Below are 21,029 nucleotides of genomic sequence, written 5' to 3' on the forward strand. Positions count from 1 at the left end.
CGCATCTCAAATTGGAAAACGATCTACTAGCGTCTGATTTTTACGTAGACAAGTGTTAACAACAAGCCTAATAAAGTGCTTGTATAGCATCATCCGTTTCCACCGACACTGATTATTTATTTATTTTACGGACGGCACAGAGTTCTCCCAGCGTGTGTATCTGATGAGTCCGACAGGAGACTAGACTTGCGTTGATGTGCGCATGCAAACCACCCTGCCTGGACTCCAGTTGTCCGTTCAATTGGTTGACATAGTGACATGTGATCAGTATGGCTAGTTCGCTCTGTGTGGTTCAAATGCACATGTTTCTGGGACAACAAAAACAAACAAAACAACAAGCTTGTTCAATTAATGCAATAAAAAAAGGGCAATGCAACGGAAAACTGATCAAATCTTTAAGAGATAGGAATGAGTTGAAGAGGCTTATTTTATTTAATTTTATCATCTTCCATGTTATATAATGCCTGAACCCAGAAATAAAGAACAGAAAATTCTGATATTTTTTTATTTTTTTAATAGCTTTATGTGGTCCTTAAACATAATATTTTTCAAAACATTTTTTTCAAAACTAATTAAAAGATATATTCTGTAATTTGTATCATAAATGATACATTAAGCATTACATGCAGTTCTCGTAGGAAAACAAATATAACTAAAGTGAGATTGAGTTCTATCTCCTTTTTCTCACTCTACCTACCACTCGTCTTACTTTATTTCTATTTTCCAATGTTAATATCTAGTTGTCTAGTCTCTTCATCACTAGTCACCCTGTGTCCCCTTTCCCCCCTCCCCTCTGGGGAGGGGCTATTTTTCAGCTGCAGCCTCCTGACTGTCCGGACCCCTGGCTGGATGGACGTCCTCGTTGCTACCCCCGTCTCATCTGGCTAGATGGACCTCTTCTTGTTCCTTTACTCCACTGCATCTATACGGACTGTAACTTCGCCTGGTAATTCCTATTAGCAGTCCTGGTGCTTCCTGTCTATCCGTCCTGGGAGTGGATCTCTCCTGACATTGGTACTCCCCAAGGTTTCTCATTTTCTCCCAAAGACTCTGGAGTTTTTGGAGTTTTCCTTGCCGACATGAAGGGTCTAAGGATGGGGGATGCCCAGGACTTGAACTTTATTTATTCATCTTTGTTGCTTCATTTGCTGTTTCTGATTGTGTGTCATAATATCTCTGCAAAGCCCTTTGAGACAACCTTGTTGTGATTTAGGGCTATACAAATAAAATTGAATTGAATTGAATTGAACACAATAAGGTTTTAAACATTTTTTTTTTACTGCAAAGAGGTCCAGAAATGCTTGTCTCAAATGTGATACATTTGGCAATATAGTTAACGTACACTTCAGACTTCTTTTTGTTCATTTATTTATGTTAAGCTACTCATTTATTTCCTTATAATATAAGAAAGTCAATGTTTGTGTCATCTTCAAAATATGTTTCACTGTGCATATGTAAGTCATTTGTGCTTATGTTTGTTAATGTATGGGGGGTTTTTTTGTTTGTTTTTTAAATAATATATAAGTCAATGTTTACATTATCTTCAATTTTAATCATAGGCGGAGTTTGACTTTTGTGGAAGGAGGAGCAAAATGTTGATGACCCCGAAATGCGGTGTCAGCAATAAAATTAGATACACAAGATATATGCTCAGTTAGTAGATTAGCCCATGCTCAAAAATACAGGCATCCCCGCTATGTGTTTGTCGGTGTGCGTGCCTGTATGAGCATGTTCTTCTGTGGAAAAGTAGACGCCGACTTTTGCGTTCCGCGGGAATATCCAATTTGATGCCGAGTTTTTCCAGTCACTCACACCCTTGCAACACGAATCCTCACCGTGGTGAGTTTGAAAATGGTGGTAGGTAAAATGGGAGAAGGCATCCTTTTTTACTGAATATTCCAGCCAGGAATATTTATAATCATACATTAAAAATGAGCGTTTTTTGTTTTTTTTGTTTTTTGTTTTGTTTCCCATCATTTTTTAGGGGAATTCTAAATCAGGCTGCTTAGGACAGCTATGCTTTTGGCCAAGGATGTCCCCCATTAAATATGGTACGCCCGGTTGTGGCTCTCTTGTACAGTTAGCGTCTTTAGTGGGACAAACTGAAACTCCACTCACAATTTTGGTGGTGCTCGCCGGCGTCTCCTCTCATAGTTCACATCTTCAAACCTTGGTTCTTGCTCAGTAGTTGTTGTCGCTTTTGAAAGCTTAGGTTTGAAAAAAAAAATTACGTACATCCATCTTGTTTCTTCTCTCCTCAGGTGGTTTTGGCTAAGTAAAGCAAATGACCGTCTCTATGGTGCTAATCACATGAATCTGTTCGAAAATGAATTTTGATCCATTAAATATATATTTTTGTTCATTTAATTCACTTTTGTTGGTGGTTTTATTGCTTTAAAACTTTTAAAGACAACATTTTACCAGCAAAATCTTAATTTTAAATTCATATATTGTTAAGTCAATTACATACCAAAATACTTTCAGCCACTTGGCGGGGCATCCCCCCCTTAATCTCCGCGTATGATTTTAATGTAGTCCTATGTTGTTAAGTAGTTTAAATTGAAATTTAGGTGAAGGAGGTTGGGGTTACTGCATAGGCGGAGTTTGACTTGTATGGCAGAGGAGGCACAACATTTTGATGACCCCGAAACGCAGTGTCAGCAATAAAATTAACGTACAAGAGTATTAATAAGTTGAAAATGAGCGTTTTTTTTTGTTTTTGTTTACGTCATTCTTGAGGGGAATTCTAAACCATGCTGCTTAGGACAGCTATACTTTTTGCCAAGATCGTCATCCATTGAATATGGTACGCCCACCCGTGTCGTGCCAATGTGGTTACCCCCGTCAAAAATTGTATCCCCTGGGCAGAGCCACTGCAGTGCATTCAGGGAAGATGGAGTCACTGCACTGCACTGATTTGCTTGATTTCCGCGTTTAGGTGATGTAGGTATCTACGAGGTTTTAAATCATGGACCATCCATCAAAAATAAACTTTTTTTCTCTGTTGTATAACGTAACATACGTACTGAACGTAAAAAAGGCAATGTTTTACTGTTTTACTCGTAGGATGACCTATAACTGTGATTACTGTAATTCAAGTCCTGTATGGAGTTTCTCCGGTTTAATAGATGTCCAAAATATATAACTGTGGTTCTTTTCCACCTTCAATTAATTTTTTAAGTCGACTTGACTCGGAACTAGTTGGTGCGTGTGTGTGCGTGCGTGTGCTCCTGTGGCCAGGGGATACAATTTTTGACAGGGGTAACTACATTGGCAAGACACCGGCGGTGGCTGTTGTACAATTAATGTCTTTAATGGGGCAAATTAAAACTCCACTCACCATTTTGGCGGTGCCCTCTGGCGTTTCATAGTCCACATTTTCAATCCTTGGTTCTCTTTAATTTTAAAATCATTTACAGGAAAGTCAATTACATACAATGACAATTTTCAGCCACCGGGGGGGCTGCAACGCCGACCCACCCTTAAACTCAGTGTATGGGTTACTAATATATTGTATTTGCGTTAACTGCTATTTTTCACATCATTGAAAAAAAATTAGAATGAAAATCAGTTTATGTCAGGAAGACATCCTAGCCACTTTCACCCCTGCTTTTAAACATTTAGATGTTTTACTTTTGACATTGACCACTCAGTAACTAAACTGTCAAATTGCCACTTAAAACACTGATTCAAAGGAAACACATCAACAACATTCCTACTGCCAAAACAGTTTTATACTTATTTCCTAAATTAACATTGGTTGCGATTGACGTCAAGCCCGTTTTGACTAGGAGGCTTTTGATTGCTGCTAGCCCTCCAAGTCAAAATGGGTTGGACCTGTATTGCTATCAATGACACTAAAACACGATGATTCATTTCATGAGCAGTGGCGCCACCAAGGGGTGGCCTACAAATTGGTTGGCCACCCCACTGGCCACCCCGCTTACCAGTATATCATTAGATTGTTGTAGCATCAGTTATGCATTTCATCCCAAATTAATGCATTTATTTTGTTTTGTTAAATGTAGGGCTGTCAAATTTATCGTGGTTAACGGGCAGTAATGATTTTTTAAAAATTAATCACACACAATATTTATGGCAATTAACGCATTCGCGGTACGACTCATTCACGCATTGCCGCAAACAGCCTACAATGGTGCCGTTTTAGTTATTAACAGAGATAAGACGCAGAGTGGAGTACATACAAGCATTCATTGGGGCTGTGCTTTTAATTGGTAAAAGCTTTGTCATCTCTCCCACAGCAACTATAAATATTGTGGGAAGCGACGTGGGAAAGAACGACAGGAGTTGATCTTTTTCTTAACACCCTGTAGTGTACCCAACGCAGAGAAGATATAGCATTTGCAGCCACCACACACAGTCATGGTTGCACCACTTCCCATCATGCATTTTGGCAGAACAGTTAAGTCGCTACAGTATCATTTACTGAAGGCTCAACAAATACACTAGATGGCAATATTTAGTCACAATATAAAAACTCACATTTATCCTTTAAGAATTACAAGTCTTTCTATCCATGGTTCCCTTTCACAGAAAGAATGTTAATAATGTTAATGTCATCTTGTGGATTTATTGTTATAATAAACAAATACAGTACTTATCTACAGTATGTTGAATTTACTGTATATATCCGTCTTGTCTTATCTTTCAATTCCAACAATAATTTACAGAAAAATATGGCATATTTTAGAGATGGTTTGAATTGCGATTAATTACGATTAATTAATTTTTAAGATGTGATTAACTCGATTAAAAATTTTAATCGTTTGTCAGCCTTAGGTAAATGCCCACCTTATGCCTAATATATACATAACACAATAAAACAGAATTGTTGTGGAACCCAAAATGTTGACTGGACAGTTATGGACTATGCACTTTAAATCATTAGTAACATCAAATACTACACAATACACCAGAATATATCAGTAGCTGTGTCCTTAAGTCTTTCTGATAGTTTTCCCCTGACCTTTTTACTGCAATAATTTAATGAAAACCTGAAATTATGGGTTTTACTTTTGGCCACCCCAAGATTTTAAGTGGCCCCATCTGGCCACCCCTATGAAAAATTTCTGGAGGCGCCACTGTAATCATGAGGATGCCATTTGAGTTGAAATTAATTTCAGTTGTATTAAGACCCAAAGTCCAAGTAACACGAAACTAGACTGTGACGTCACAGTAAAAAATGCTCTCCCAAAGCGATCATTTGGGAACCACTGTCAGAGGCGGGACTGGCGCGGCACGCTAGATGACGCATTTTACAAGAGCGAAAGTAAAAAATCAAAGATTGTGCGCCTTCTGGAGTAAACGCAGCAGCGTACTTTTACGGCACTGAAAAGAGGTGAGTCGGCAGAGTGCCTTCATCCATTGTTTGTTTAATATAGCGATTACATTTAGACAAGACGTCAACGCGGGATAAAGTTTAACAGTTGCCAGTGACTGACCCATTTTGAATGCGGGCGGTGGGACATGACAAAACTCGTGCACGGCACTATTACTTAAGATCTTGAAACAATGTATTCTTGTATTAGTTCATATGCAACTGAACAAGTTCGTTTCGGTCAGGCTTGGTTAGTGACAGACTAGTTAAGCCCCTCACTCACACTGACTTTCTGCGCGGGTATGTGGTTTATTTGTATTATGGAATTTACAATTCAGATATTTTATGGGTGCGTTGTTATTCTAAACACTTTATAGGGCAAGTGACCATTTTTGGTCTAGGCTACAAACCCCCACCCCCCTCCCCCCCAATATATATATATATATATATATATATATATATATATATATATATATATATATATATATATATATATATATATATATATATATATATATATATACTGGACTGTCTCAGAAAATTAGAATACACAATATTCTAATTTTTTGAGACAGTCCTGTGTATATATACAGGACTGTCTCAGGAAATTAGAATACACAATATTCTAATTTCCTGACTGTCTCAGAATATTAGAATATTGTGTATTCTAATTTCCTGAGACAGTCCTGTATATATACACAGGACTGTCTCAAAAAATTAGAATATTGTGTATTCTAATTTTCTGAGACAGTCCAGTATATATATATATATATATATATATACAGTGCCTTGCAAAAGTATTCGGCCCCCTTGAATCTTGCAACCTTTCGCCACATTTCAGGCTTCAAACATAAAGATATGAAATTTACTTTTTTTGTCAAGAATCAACAACAAGTGGGACACAATCGTGAAGTGGAACAACATTTATTGGATAATTTAAACTTTTTTAACAAATAAAAAACTGAAAAGTGGGGCGTGCAATATTATTCGGCCCCTTTACTTTCAGTGCAGCAAACTCACTCCAGAAGTTCAGTGAGGATCTCTGAATGATCCAATGTTGTCCTAAATGACCGATGATGATAAATAGAATCCACCTGTGTGTAATCAAGTCTCCGTATAAATGCACCTGCTCTGTGATAGTCTCAGGGTTCTGTTTAAAGTGCAGAGAGCATTATGAAAACCAAGGAACACACCAGGCAGGTCCGAGATACTGTTGTGGAGAAGTTTAAAGCCGGATTTGGATACAAAAAGATTTCCCAAGCTTTAAACATCTCAAGGAGCACTGTGCAAGCCATCATATTGAAATGGAAGGAGCATCAGACCACTGCAAATCTACCAAGACCCGGCCGTCCTTCCAAACTTTCTTCTCAAACAAGGAGAAAACTGATCAGAGATGCAGCCGAGAGGCCCATGATCACTCTGGATGAACTGCAGAGATCTACAGCTGAAGTGGGAGAGTCTGTCCATAGGACAACAATCAGTCGTACACTGCACAAATCTGGCCTTTGTGGAAGAGTGGCAAGAAGAAAGCCATTTCTCAAAGATATCCATAAAAAGTCTCGTTTAAAGTTTGCCACAAGCCACCTGGGAGACACACCAAACATGTGGAAGGAGGTGCTCTGGTCAGATGAAACCAAAATTGAACTTTTTGGCCACAATGCAAAACGATATGTTTGGCATAAAAGCAACACAGCTCATCACCCTGAACACACCATCCCCACTGTCAAACATGGTGGTGGCAGCATCATGGTTTGGGCCTACTTTTCTTCAGCAGGGACAGGGAAGATGGTTAAAATTGACGGGAAGATGGATGCAGCCAAATACAGGAACATTCTGGAAGAAAACCTGTTGGTATCTGCACAAGACCTGAGACTGGGACGGAGATTTATCTTCCAACAGGACAATTTTCCAAAACATAAAGCCAAATATACAATGGAATGGTTCAAAAATAAACGTATCCAGGTGTTGGAATGGCCAAGTCAAAGTCCAGACCTGAATCCAATCGAGAATCTGTGGAAAGAGCTGAAGACTGCTGTTCACAAACACTGTCCATCCAACCTCACTGAGCTTGAGCTGTTTTGCAAGGAAGAATGGGCAAGAATGTCAGTCTCCCGATGTGCAAAACTGATAGAAACATACCCCAAGCAACTTGCAGCTGTAATTGGAGCAAAAGGTGGCGCTACAAAGTATTAACGCAAGGGGGCCGAATAATATTGCACGCCCCACTTTTCAGTTTTTTATTTGTTAAAAAGTTTAAATTATCCAATAAATTTTGTTCCACTTCACGATTGTGTCCCACTTGTTGTTGATTCTTGACAAAAAATTTAAATTTTATATCTTTATGTTTGAAGCCTGAAATGTGGCGAAAGGTTACAAGGTTCAAGGGGGCCGAATACTTTTGCAAGGCACTGTATATATACACAGTATATACATACATACAGGGGGGAGAACAAGTATTTGATACACTGCCAATTTTGCTGGTTTTCCCACTTGGAAAGCATGTAGAGGTCTGTAATTTGTATCATAAGTTCTCTTCAACTGTGAGGGACAGAATCTAATACAAAAACAAAAAAAAACAAAAACCAGAAAATCACGTTGTATGATTTTTAAACAATAAATTTGCATTTAACTGCATGAAATAAGTATTTGATACATCACAAAAATCGAACTTAATATTTAGTACAGAAACCATTGTTTGCTATTACGGATACCAAACGTTTCCTGTAGTCCTTGACAAGGTTTGCACACACTGCAGCAGGGATTTTGGCCCACTCCTCCATGCAGATCTTCTCCAGAGCCTTCAGGTTTCAGGGCTGCTGCCGGGCAACACGGACTTTCAGCTCCCTCCATTGATTTTCTATCGGGTTCAGATCTGGTGACTGGCTAGGCCACTCTAGGACCTTAAGAAGCTTCTTACGGAGCCACTCTTTAGTTGCTTTGGCTGTGTGCTTTGGGTCGTTGTCATGCTGGAAGACCCATCCACGACCCATCTTCAGGGCTCTCACTGAAGGAATGAGGTTGTCAGCCAAGATCTGGCGATACATAGCCCCATCCATCCTCCCCTCAATACGGTGCAGTCCTGTGGCAGAGAAGCAGCCCCAAAAAATTATGTTTCCTCCTCCATGTTTCACGGTTGGGATGGTGTTCTTGGGGTTGTACTCATCCTTCTTTTTCCTCCAAACACGACGAGCCGAGTTTAGACCAAAAAGTTCAATTTTGGTCTCATCCGACCACATGACCTTCTCCCATTGCTCCTCTGGATCATCCAGATGGTCAGTGGCAAACTTCAGACGTGTCTGGACATGCACTGGCTTCAGCAGCGGGACCTTGCGTGCACTGCAGGATTTTAATCCATGACATCGTAATGTGTTTGCGATGGTTTTCTTCGAGACTGTGGTTCCAGCGTGTAGTTCTGGGCTGATCCCTCAACTTCCTCATGATCAGTGATGCCCCACGAGGTGAGATCTTGCATGGAGCCCCAGAACGAGGCAGATTGACCGTCAACTTGAACTTCTTCCATTTTCTAATAATTGCTTCAACAGTTGTTACCTTCTCACCAAGCTGCTTGCTTATTTTCCTGTAGCCCATCCCAGCCTTGTGCAGGTCTATTATTTTATCCCTGATGTCCTTACACAGCTCTTTGGTCTTGGCCATTGTGAAGAGGTTTGAGTTTGTTTGTTTGTTTGTTTGAGATTGTGAACAGGTGTCTTTTATACAGGTAACAAGTTCAAACAGGTGCAGTTACTTCCGGTAATGAGTGGAGAACAGGAGGGGTTCTTAAAAAAGAACTAAGAGCCGAAATATTTACTAGTTGGTAATGTATCAAATACTTATTTCATGCAGTTAAATAAAAATATATTATTTAAAAATTATACAATGTGATTTTCTGGATTTTTGTATTAGATTCCGTCCCTCAGAGTTGAAAAGAACTTATGATACAAATTACAGACCTCTACATGGCTTGCAAGTAGGAAAACCAACAAAATCGGCAGTGTATCAAAATTTCTCCCAGAAAATGATTGCAATAACAAATGCTTTGGTAGTAATATCTTCATTTATTTTTCTTGCAATGAAAAAACACAAAAGGCAATTTAAAAAAAAATCGTTATCATTTCACACAAAACTCCAAAAATGGGCCGGACAAAAGTATTGGGACCCATTGAAAAAACAGCACCTGTTACTTACCTGTGGCACATAAAAGGTGGTTGCAATAACTAAATCACTTGCACACTTGCAGCCAGTTAAAATGGATTAAAGTTGTCTCACCCTCTGTCCTCGTGCGTACCACATTGAGCATGGAGAAAAGAAAGAAAACCAAAGAACTGTCCGAGGACTTGAGAAGCAAAATTGTGAGGAAGCATGGGCAATCTCAAGGCTACAAGTCCATCTTCAAAGACCCGAATGTTCCTATGTCTACCGTGCGCAGTGTCATCAATAAGTGTAAAGCCCACTGTGGCTAACCTCCCTAGATGTGGACGGAAAAGAAAATTGACGAGAGATTTCAACGAAAGATTGTGTGGATGGTGGATAAAGAACCGCGACTAACTTCAAAACAAGTTCAAGCTGTCCTGCGAGCTGAGGGTACAACAGTGTCAACTCGTACTATCCGTCAGCGTCTTAATGAAAAGGGACTCTACGGTAGGATAACCAGGAAGACCCCACTTTCTGACCCAGAGACATAAAAAAGCCAGGCTGGAGTTTGTCAAAACTTACCTGAGAAAGCCAAAAACGTTTTGGAAGAATGTTTTCTGGTCAAATGAGAAAAAAATAGAGCTTTTTGGGAAAAGGCATCAACATAGAGTTTACAGGAAAAACAACGAGGCCTTCAAAGAAAAGAACACGGTCCCAGCAGTCAAACATGGCGGAGGTTCCCTGATGTTTTGGGGTTGCTCCGCTGCCTCTGGCACTGGACTGCTTGACCGTGTGCATGGCATTATGAAGTCTGAAGACTACCAACAATTTTTGCAGCATAATGTAGGGCCCAGTGTGAGAAAGCTGGGTCTCCCTCAGAGGTCATGCGTCTTCCAGCAGGACAATGACCCAAAACACACTTCAGAGAGCACTAGAAAATGGCTTGAGAGAAAGCACTGGAGACTTCTAAAGTGGCCAGCAATGAGTCCAGACCTGAATCCCGTAGAACACCTGTGGAGAGATCTGACAATGGCAGTTTGGAGAAGGCACCCTTCAAATCTCCTGGAGCAGTTGGCCAAAGAATAATGGTCTAAAATTCCAGCAGAGCATTGTAAGAATCTCATTAATAGATATCTGAAGCGGTTGTTCTGTTATCTTGTCTAAAGGTTGTGCTACCAAGTATTAGGCTGAGGCTGCCAATACTTTTGTCAGGCCCATTTTTGGAGTTTTTGTAAAATGATAATGAGACAAAAAAAATTTCATTCTCTTTTGTGTTTTTTCATTGCAAGCAAAACAAATGAAGATATTACTACCAAAGCATTTGTAATTACAATCATTTTCTGTGAGAAATTTAACATTATCTGACAGAATTGCAGGGGTGGCAATACTTTTGGACAGCACTGTAGCATATTTAACCCACCATTATTATCATTATTTCTATCACATAAAAAAAAAAATCATACCTTTTTTTTATTATATCATTTTTATGATTTTTAAAAAAATAAAATCATAATAAAAACGAAATGAATAAAAACAAACCTACACTGGTTATGGCCCTCAATAACTCTTTAAAGTTTATCCTTAAAAAATAAATAAATAAATAAATAAATAAAATCATAATATTTAATTAATTGCCTGCCATTGCCAACGATAGACACCATAGAGTGGCGTTCCTAGCATACATGGTGCCCTGGGCGACAAACTTTTGACACCAACTTTCAAGTAAATTGAAATACAGTGATCCCTCGTTTTTCGCGTTAACGGGGACCATAAACAGGTGCGATAAGTGAAAAACTTGTTCAATGTATTTATTCACATTTAACATTGGAAAGAGATACATATAAGGCATGTTTTTTCACTTTTTCCCCCAAATTATAATTTTTAAAAAAGTATAATATATTATATATATGTGTGTATGTATGTATATATATATATATATATATATATATATATATATATATATGTGTGTGTGTGTGTGTGTGTGTGTGTGTGTGTGTGTGTGTGTGTACACTCACCAGCCACTTTATTAGGTACACCATGCTAGTAACGGGTTGGACCCCCTTTTGCCTTCAGAACTGCCTCAATTCTTCGTGGCATAGATTCAACAAGGTGCTGGAAGCATTCCTCAGAGAGTTTGGTCCATATTGACATGATGGCATCACACAGTTGGTGATTTAAGTGACTTTGAACCTGGCATGGTTGTTGGTGCCAGAAGGGCTGGTCTGAGTATTTCAGAAACTGCTGATCTACTGGGATTTTCACACACAACCATCTCTAGGGTTTATAGAGAATGGTCCGAAAAAGAAAAAATATCCAGTGAGCGGCAGTTCTGTGGGCGGAAATGCCTTGTTGATGCCAGAGGTCAGAGGAAAATGGCCAGACTGGTTCGAGCTGATAGAAAGGCAGCAGTGACTCAAATAACCACCCGTTACAACCAAGGTAGGCAGAAGAGCATCTCTGAACGCACAGTACGTCAAACTTTGAGGCAGATGGGCCACAGCAGCAGAAGACCACGACGGGTGCCACTCCTTTCAGCTAAGAACAGGAAACTGAGGCTACAATTTGCACAAGCTCATCAAAATTGGACAATAGAAGATTGGAAAAACGTTGCCTGGTCTGATGAGTCTCGATTTCTGCTGCGACATTCGGATGGTAGGGTCAGAATTTGGCGTCAACAACATGAAAGCATGGATCCATCCTGCCTTGTATCAACGGTTCAGGCTGGTGGTGGTGGTGTAATGGTGTGGGGAATATTTTCTTGGCACTCTTTGGGCCCCTTGGTACCAATTGAGCATCGTTGGAATGCCACAGCCTACCTGAGTATTGTTGCTGACCATGTCCATCCCTTTATGACCACAATGTACCCAAATTCTAATGGTTACTTTCAGCAGGATAATGCGCCATGTCATAAAGCTGGAATCATCTCAGACTGGTTTCTTGAACATGACAATGAGTTCACTGTACTCAAATGGCCTCCACAGTCACAAGACTCAAGTCACTCTTAATCCAGTAGAGCATCTTTGGGATGTGGTGGAACGGGTGATTCGCATCATGGATGTGCAGCCGACAAATCTGCACCAACTGTGTGATGCCATCATGTCAATATGGACCAAACTCTCTGAGGAATGCTTCCAGCACCTTGTTGAATCTATGCCACGAAGAATTGAGGCAGTTCTGAAGGCAAAAGGGGGTCCAACCCGTTACTGGCATGGTGTACCTAATAAAGTGGCCGGTGAGTGTATATATACTGTATATAATATATATAATATATACACTAATATATATATATGTGTATATATATATATATATTTTTTTAAATAAATGGGTTTTAAGCAGTTCAAATGTAATAATTATGATAAGATTTAAACATGTTACTGTCCCACCGGATTATTTTTAAACAACAATAAAGTAGTTGAAAAATGCTTGGCTTTTATAAATGCTTCATTGAGTGAATCTACTCAAAGCCGCTATAGCTGTTCACTTACACACAACGAGTTGCAACAGCAACTGTTTAACAAGTTAAACGATAATTGACGCATGCGGCGCTTTTGAAGTTCGTGACTTTGGCAAGATCAAACACAAACATCTGTCAATATCGTTAACTTTAATAAGCAACTCCAGCGCAGTACCTGACGAACAAAGAGCAGGGAGAGGGCGAGAGTGAGACTACCCGATTGGCTCGGGACAGCTCATCTGTATTATTATTTTTTTTAATTTAAAAAAAAAAATCCCAGTATGGGATCTCTGTATGTTGCAGTAGGGATACTGCAATGTATTCTATAGTGGCAGGTTTTTTTTTTCCCATGGTAACTCACCCCTTTATGATTTCTGAGTGTCAAATGCATTCATGTCTAGTTGATTTTGGTTACCAACAACGTTCCCTCTTAGTTGCGCGCGTGTGCAATCGCGTACTGCTTGCACATACTCAGTGCACAACAAAATCTATGCAGCGCACAAAATGAAATATAAAATAAACAGAAACATGTTGTAGCGTCACTAGGACTACTGCTGGCGGCGTCATGATGTGTCTGCGTGACAATCCTATTGGTGCGTCCGATACAGCAATGCACCGCTCTTTTTGGTGTGTTTGATATGACAACAAGATGCTCCCATTCTTGGGTCATTACACCATGATTGTATATCATTGTGAGGTGCATGATGTGGGTGGGTGTGGAGAAAAGTGAACTAGACTGCTGTGCCGATTTACTGAAGCAACATTCCATTTTTGCAAGCGTGACAGTATATGTGTGACCGGTGGGTTTCGACTCTGCGTTGTATGTGTAGTTTGGAATGACGACAGGAGTCAAGAGTGCGGTGTGACTTGCTTTTTATCTGATAACAGTCAGAAAAAGTCAATCCTCCTGTTAAACACGGCTTTAACAATGTGCCCCTCCCCTTCGACATCCACACAGAAAAGGGCGCGACATACCTGATAACAGTCAGAAAAAGTAAATCCTCCTGTTAAACACGGCTTTAACAATGTGCCCCTATTCAAAATAAATAAAAAAAAGAAATGCAATGCAATTTTTATACATGAGTGCATGCCTGGAAGTTACATTTTCCTACAAAACTCTCTGCAGCTAAACAGCACCTACCTCCCCTTCGACATCCACACAGAAAAGGGGAGAACTAATAAAGCGCACTCAACTTAAAGCAGCAGGTGTCGCGGTAATAACCGACACAGGGGAAACAAACAACATACAAACAAAAAGTTCCAACTTTGAAGGAGGATTGACGAAAATAAAATAGAAAATAAGATAACAATCAATTTTGTGTAATTATGAAATAGAAACATACAATATTTGCAAGTTTGATATACTCCCGTTACATATGTTAATATCTAAAATTAGAACTGATTTAATTTGATCAACAAAATTGTATTCTGTACCATTTTGCAATGTAACTCAATTAGCAATAGGTGTCTAGCCAATAATATGATACAGGTCACTTCACTTATGCTACACAGCGTACCGCAAGCCACACGTCACTTCCGCTCATTAATTTTCATGACATTAGCTAATGTTGCTAAGTAGGGACAAGCCACCGGTTGTCCCTAATAGGAAATTAATGGAAATCGTGTACGAAGGAGATGTTTATAGAGCTAAACCTACCAATTCTCCCCGAAAATGATGTGCCTGGTGCCAAATTCACTGGCAAAGATGTGGAAGAACAAAAAAATGTTCAGTTAAAGAGATGGCTTGAGTGTCGAAGGCTGAAAAAGACGAAAAAAAACGAGCCGACCTAAGCTTAGCCTTAGCTTTTTTATCGACGCGACTGACAATGACATTCTCCTGTTTCAACAAGCTATCCTTTACCATCAGCCATGTCTTTCTCATATATCCTCTGGTTGTCCTACGTCTCGTACTGTTCTTGGAGGTAATTTAGTTAGCTTTGTGTAGCGATCGCAAATGCTACTCAGTGACAGCCAACGAACACTTTTAATTTTTTCATTGATAACAAATCTTAATTCTAGAATTTATTTACACTTGCCCCTTACTGAAGTTGTTATATACATATATAACAGAAACTGTAACAGTGGCAGTCAGCTACCATTGTAATTCTTTTCAGGTCATTCATTGCCAGACAGAAGCAGTACGGCACAACGTTAAGCTAAAAAAATAAGTTAAAAATATAAAAAATGGCTTACCTCTTTGTCCTCTGAAAGACCATGCCAACCCAACAAAATGTTTACTGCATATGAAATGTGAATGGATTCACCGAGCTGGTGTTAAAGTCCGCACAAGTTGATTCGGTCTTCACATTTTTTCCTCCCGAGTTTTTGGTTTCCGCAAACGTATGAAGAAAACATCCTTCATGTGTCGTAATGTCTAGAGTCGTTTCTACAAGTTCCAAAAAAGCATTGCGTGATCGGCATGTTCGTTTTTGAAAGATTACCGGAGAAAAGTGGCACAAATTACGTTGTTTCTATGCTAGGGCGGATCCGCTTTACGATGCGACGTCACGGTCTAAAAATAGCATGCGTGCGGTACGCCATTATAGCAGTGACAGTTGCCCTGCCCAAATGTGCCATGCAAGTTAGCTAGCTTACAAAAGTGCAGTGTTAAGAGATGCACATGATAAGCCCTCATCATGGTGAAAGGCTCAGGCAGCGACACAACGCTCATCAAGCCAAAGTAAAAAGAAATGCTGTTTTTTTTTAAGATGGAATGGCTGTCGAAGTATGTGCAAATAGAAGAACAAGTGGTAAAACTGAGTGAGATTTTTTTTTATGTCCTGTATAGCTGCTTAGACGTGGCAAATAGGAATCTTGAGTGTCCTTATTGTCTCAACAGTTTTAATGTGGGAGTTTGACATGCTCCCATTTAGGCATGTGCCGGTATGAGATTTTCACGGTACGATAACCGTGAGCAAAAATACCGCGGTTTCACGGTATCACGGTATTGCAATTATAGCTCCAAAATTTTGAGATGTATGGGTTAAAAAAGATTTTTTTTTTTTTTTAAATCCATTGAACAGGATTTTTTTCCAAAACATATTTGCAAATTGGAACATGAATATAATGTGAAAATAAATAAATTAACAAAAAATAACAAATATTATATAAAATTAAAATAAATAGAACCTAGACTATACCCACAGCCACAGCTCAAGTTGCTCAATTTTAGAGTAAGAACAAAATAATTGCTATAAAAAGTAAAAACACTTCTAAATAAAATTAAACTAAATGGATGACTTTTTTTTGAGGGGGGAAGCTCAAGTGAAGTTTCACCATTTTCAGCCACTGTGTCAACTCTAGTCTACATGATGCCATGCCTTTGTGTTAAAAAGAACAAAGAATTCATAAGTTAATAAGTTAGTTAAAAATGTATAAGTTAGTTTTATAAATTAGTTAAAATGTAAATATTGTTGAGGAAAGGTTTCATCTAAAAAAAAAAAAAAACTGAGGAGTGAGACCTCCTCTCTCAATTAGCGATCTTTGACGCGTTTCTTTTTCTTCCCCCCTGCATTCAAGCTTTTCTCTCACTCAGCGGCTGTGAGACATAAAAGAAGCTGCTTTCCCAGTTTAGCCTAGGCTAACATTCGTCTTTGTAAGTTTTAGTTAGTTTGTATATTGAATTTGAAAGGAAAATGTGTGTTTTGTTTTTGGCGAACTTTTTAATGGAGCTACTGCTATCCTGTTGAACCTAATCACACGTGGAAAAATACAATTGTACAGTGTTTTAAATGTATTTATTTGTATATTTCACCACGTTTTGAGAGCTCAATAAATTGAAGAAAAGTACGCCTTGTGTTTGGAGGATTTGTTTTTGGGTTTGCTGGCTGTTTAGTGACACTCACGGCAACAAACGGGAAGGGGTGAGCGGTGCTGCACCAAGCCACTTCGGCTGCATTTTGGCACATGAAAAATAGCGAATACCGTACTAAGGTATGACGGAAAATTTTAGTGGTTTTGAAACCGCGACGTTTTCACAACACGGTAAACCGTGAAACCGGTAACCGGCACATGTCTACTCCCATTGTGGTTGTGCATTTTGTTTTATTCATGACCTCACCAATGCAACAACTGTACCTTACCCAGGCCAAAGGAGGACTTTCCTATGATTAAAGCAGGACTCTCGCATGTAACAGTACACATCTCATGAAATGCGAGATTTTTGTCTTTTTAATTTTAAGTGGGCCAAATCAATTATATTAAAAGTAAACTAAAAATTGCAGCTGTAATTTCTCTTTTAACAATAATAATAATAATACATTTTATTTGAAGGCACCTTTCTGGCACTCAAGGTCGCCGTACAATCCTTTATTACATTTAAACAAATTAAAAAGTGAGAAAAATAAAGTATAGAACGCTTAGGGCGATTTTAAAATACTAAAAGAGAAAACACCAGAAATTAGTCATCTTTATGGATAGGCGAGTCTGAACAGGTGAGTTTTGAGTTTGGATTCAAAAGGGGGAGTGAGTCTGTGTTCCTGAGGTCGGGTGGAAGTGAATTCCAAAGCCCGGGAGCCGAGCAGCTGAACGCTCTGCCCCCCATGGTGCTCGCTCTGCTCCCCATGGTGCTGAGGCGAGCAGCGGGGACAGGCAGTTGTATGGAGGAGGAGGATCTAAGGGCACAGGAGGGAGTTGTAACATGAATGAGGTCGGACAGGTATGGAGGGGTGAGGTTGTGGATGGCCTTGAATTGGAGGAGGAGGACTTTGAACTGGATACGAAAGTGGACCGGGAGCCAATGAGGCTGTTGGAGGACTGGAGTGATGTGATGGATGTATGGGGGTGTGTGTGTGGGGGGTGGTATTGATGCAGGAAGCTGAATTCTGGACCAGTTGGAGTTTACAGAGAGTTTTTGGGGGGAGACCGAAGAGGAGAGAGTTGCAGTTGTCCTGGAGGGAAGTGACTAGAATTGCAGCAGAGTTAGGGATGAGGGAAGGGCAGAGGCGATTTATGGTACATAGGTGGAAGTGGGCAATCCGGGTAATGTTATTAATGTGCGACTGAAACGAACGTGTGTTGGAAAGGGATAGGCTATGGTTTTTTGAAATGGTGGATTTAGAGCCACTGAGGAGCACCTCGGTTTTATTGCTGTTGAGTTTCAGAAAATTTTAGGTAAACCAGATTTTTATTTCTGTTATACAATCAACCAGGGACGAGGGTGGGAGAGATGAGGAGGGTTCGGAAGTGAGGTAGAGTTGGGTGTCATCGGCATAGCAGTGAAAGTGGATGTTGAATTTATTAAAATATTGCCAAGGGGAAGGAGGTAGATGATAAAGAGTAGGGGCCTGAAGACAGAGCCCTGGGGCACACCAGAGGTAACTGGGGAGGGTGTAGAGTTAAATTACTTGAGTTGGATATATTGGGTGCGCTCCAAAAGGTAGGATGAGAACCAGTTCAACAGGGAGCGGATGATGCCAATAGTGGAAAGCCGGTGAAGGAGTGTGGTGTGACTAATGGTATCAAAGGCTGCAGATAGGTCCAGGAGAATGAGGATGGAGAGCAGTCCAGAATCAGTTGCCATGAATAAGCCATGTAACTTGCTATGATCCAAGATTTTGAACAGGCGTGATACTGGGGTGTGGCCACAGCGTACACGTCCAATGTTGCTCACACTGGTGCTCAGGGAGCTTGTGTGTCTGCTCAGACACATGAAAAATTAACAGAAAACATTGGTTACCAAGTTTTACTGTTCTACAGGTACAACCAATAATGGAATCAGCAATCTTAAGCATGTTCTTACTCTTGTTTTGTCCTCAACTCTTACAGAGTGAGCCTGGATGTTCACAGTGCCAAAATGAAATGGAAGTTCGGCCCTTACCTGTGTCTCATAGTAAGTAACAGAACTGAAGTTCAACAAATTGAGGAATAGTAGAAAAAGGAAAAATTGTGCCCATTTTTTTGGTCCACTAGACAGTGTGACATGGCTACAATCATTGGAATACTGGGTGACCCCCCCCCCCCCCCCCAAAAAAAAAAAAAACTGGCCCCAGATTTTGAGAGGTGTCATTTCTTTATTTTATTTCTTTTTTGCTGGAATAAAAACGAACTGCAGATATTACTAGTTTATTTTGTGTAGAACATCATATTTAAAAAATGAATATCATTAACATTTTTTTCTTTATTCTTGAGCATGTGCTCGAGATCACCACTAAGCATATGATGAATATGCAGCTATGCATTTCTTGAGGCACAGCACCATGTTTTCCAAGACATCCTTATAGATCGAGGAATGACTCATCCCCTCCCTGGTGACTTCCTTCTGTTTAGTGATGGTTCTGGGTCTCCGTGCACTCTCTCAGTCCTTCTGGTAGCCCTAAAAGAAGAAATATAAGGAGCTAAGATCTCGGCTGTGAGATCATTGAGTCTTGATACTGAACACACGGCATCCAAAGTTTTCTTTCAGCCAGTCTCGTGAAAGCTTGGAGGTGCGAGAGCACACTCCACTGTGCTAGAAAGAGAACCATCACTGAACTAAAGGAGCCATTGGGGAGTGCCGTTTTCCGGTCTGTTTGTAAAGGATGTTTTGATGTGTCAGGTGTGCTGTAGAAATTCATCCACTTTCACCTGAGTTTTTTTTATTTGTTTGTTTGTTTTTTTCAAAATGAATCACAAATGTGGTGTTGCAGAGTCTGTGCTGTCCAATGGCCGGTAATCATGCAATACGCTTCCATATCAGTAGGTAACAACAATTGAAAAATTATTTTAAACGGAAAGATGCTAACTCAGAACTGGACAGTGGACAAAATTCATTGAATGGCGGTCAAAAGGAAGCAAAGAGGGGTCTCTGGTGGGAGGCAGTAATCATTTTCATTGGGATTTACACTAAACTGTAAAGAAGAATTTAACATAGCGGGATTAACTCTCATTGGAGATACAGTGATACTTACTCTAGTACAAAAAGCCCATGTGAGTTATGAAAAATATGATAATAGAGTGGAATAAAATAGAATTGAATAGAAAGGCTTTACTGTCATTATACAGTGTATGAGATTTAAAGCTTTGCCAAAAAGTGTGCCACATACAATAAAAGTACAATAAGGCTAACATGAAAACACAGGTTACAGGGTACACAGATTGGGAATAAAGTGAATAAGTGACTAGCAGCAAGTGGTGAGGTAGCAGTAATGTAACAATGCGTATATGACAATTTACAGTACTCAGACTGAGGTGCAGATAGCTGACTTGATATGATGCAAATGACAGTATGTGTCTAAATATTGATGTAACGGTGCAAATATTACATGTGCATTACCAGGATTGAGAAAGATGTATATACTTATGCATGTGACAATGTTGTGGCATTAGCAGTGCCATGACAGTCGCATTGTCAGTGGTGTGCAGCATGTCAGTGAAGTATAGTATGTTTTTCTTTGTTTTTGATTCCTATTCAATGCACGACTTTATATTGTTCATATAGGGTACAAAAATTCATTTTTACATTTTTTGCTGGTAGTGTGTTGTGGGATTTTTTTTTTATATGAAAAAGGTGTGCCGTGGCTCATAAAAGGTTTGAAAACAGTGCTCTAAGAGGCCAATGACAATCACTTTTTAGTATGATGTTCTGAACAAGATAAACTAGTCTCTTTTTATTCCGGAAAAAAAAAATCCATTCTGATTATCGAAATTATGTCTATCCAAATTTGAGGAAATCTTTAACTACTTTGTGCACTGCCTCAAGAATTGCACTGACCTGAATGGAGAATATCTCGAGCCTGTGCTCTACAAAAAAAGGAAGAAGACACCAATGACTATCATTTTTTAATATGATGTTCTGGACAAAAGTAGTCATAGCTGCAGTTTCTTTTTATTCTGACAAAAGAAATCAAGATATAATACCTATCCAAATTTGCAGCCTGTTTTTTTAATTTTATTTTTTTGGTCACCCTGTATAACATATATGATAACTTTTAACAAATTTATGCAAATTGCTACCCCACAATAATAACAATAATAATGAAAACGATTTGACAAAACAATTAACTCTTTAACTGCCATTGACGGCGATAGTTAAAATGTATGAATGGACATCTATACAGTGGGGCAAATAAGTATTTAGTCAACCACTAATTGTGCAAGTTCTCCCACTTGAAAATATTAGAGAAGCCT

General features: G+C 39.4%; 1 protein-coding gene across 2 annotated transcripts in view; it reads left to right on the forward strand.

Moving 5' to 3' along the window:
* Window positions 1–5,103: 5,103 nt before the first annotated feature.
* LOC130932110 (uncharacterized) overlaps window positions 5,104–21,029 on the forward strand; it is a 50,895-nt gene continuing 34,969 nt past the window's right edge. The window contains exons 1-2 of one of the 2 annotated variants that reach the window (XM_057861513.1): window positions 5,104–5,359; window positions 18,690–18,753. In XM_057861513.1, the coding sequence (XP_057717496.1) occupies window positions 18,718–18,753 (36 nt within the window). In that variant the 5' untranslated portion in view covers window positions 5,104–5,359; window positions 18,690–18,717. Of the gene's footprint in view, window positions 5,360–13,669; window positions 16,519–18,689; window positions 18,754–21,029 lie in introns of those variants that run through there. The other variant, XM_057861514.1, reaches the window with a different exon arrangement.

Source organism: Corythoichthys intestinalis, chromosome 16 (genome assembly GCF_030265065.1).
Source record: "Corythoichthys intestinalis isolate RoL2023-P3 chromosome 16, ASM3026506v1, whole genome shotgun sequence".
Lineage (NCBI taxonomy): Eukaryota > Metazoa > Chordata > Actinopteri > Syngnathiformes > Syngnathidae > Corythoichthys > Corythoichthys intestinalis.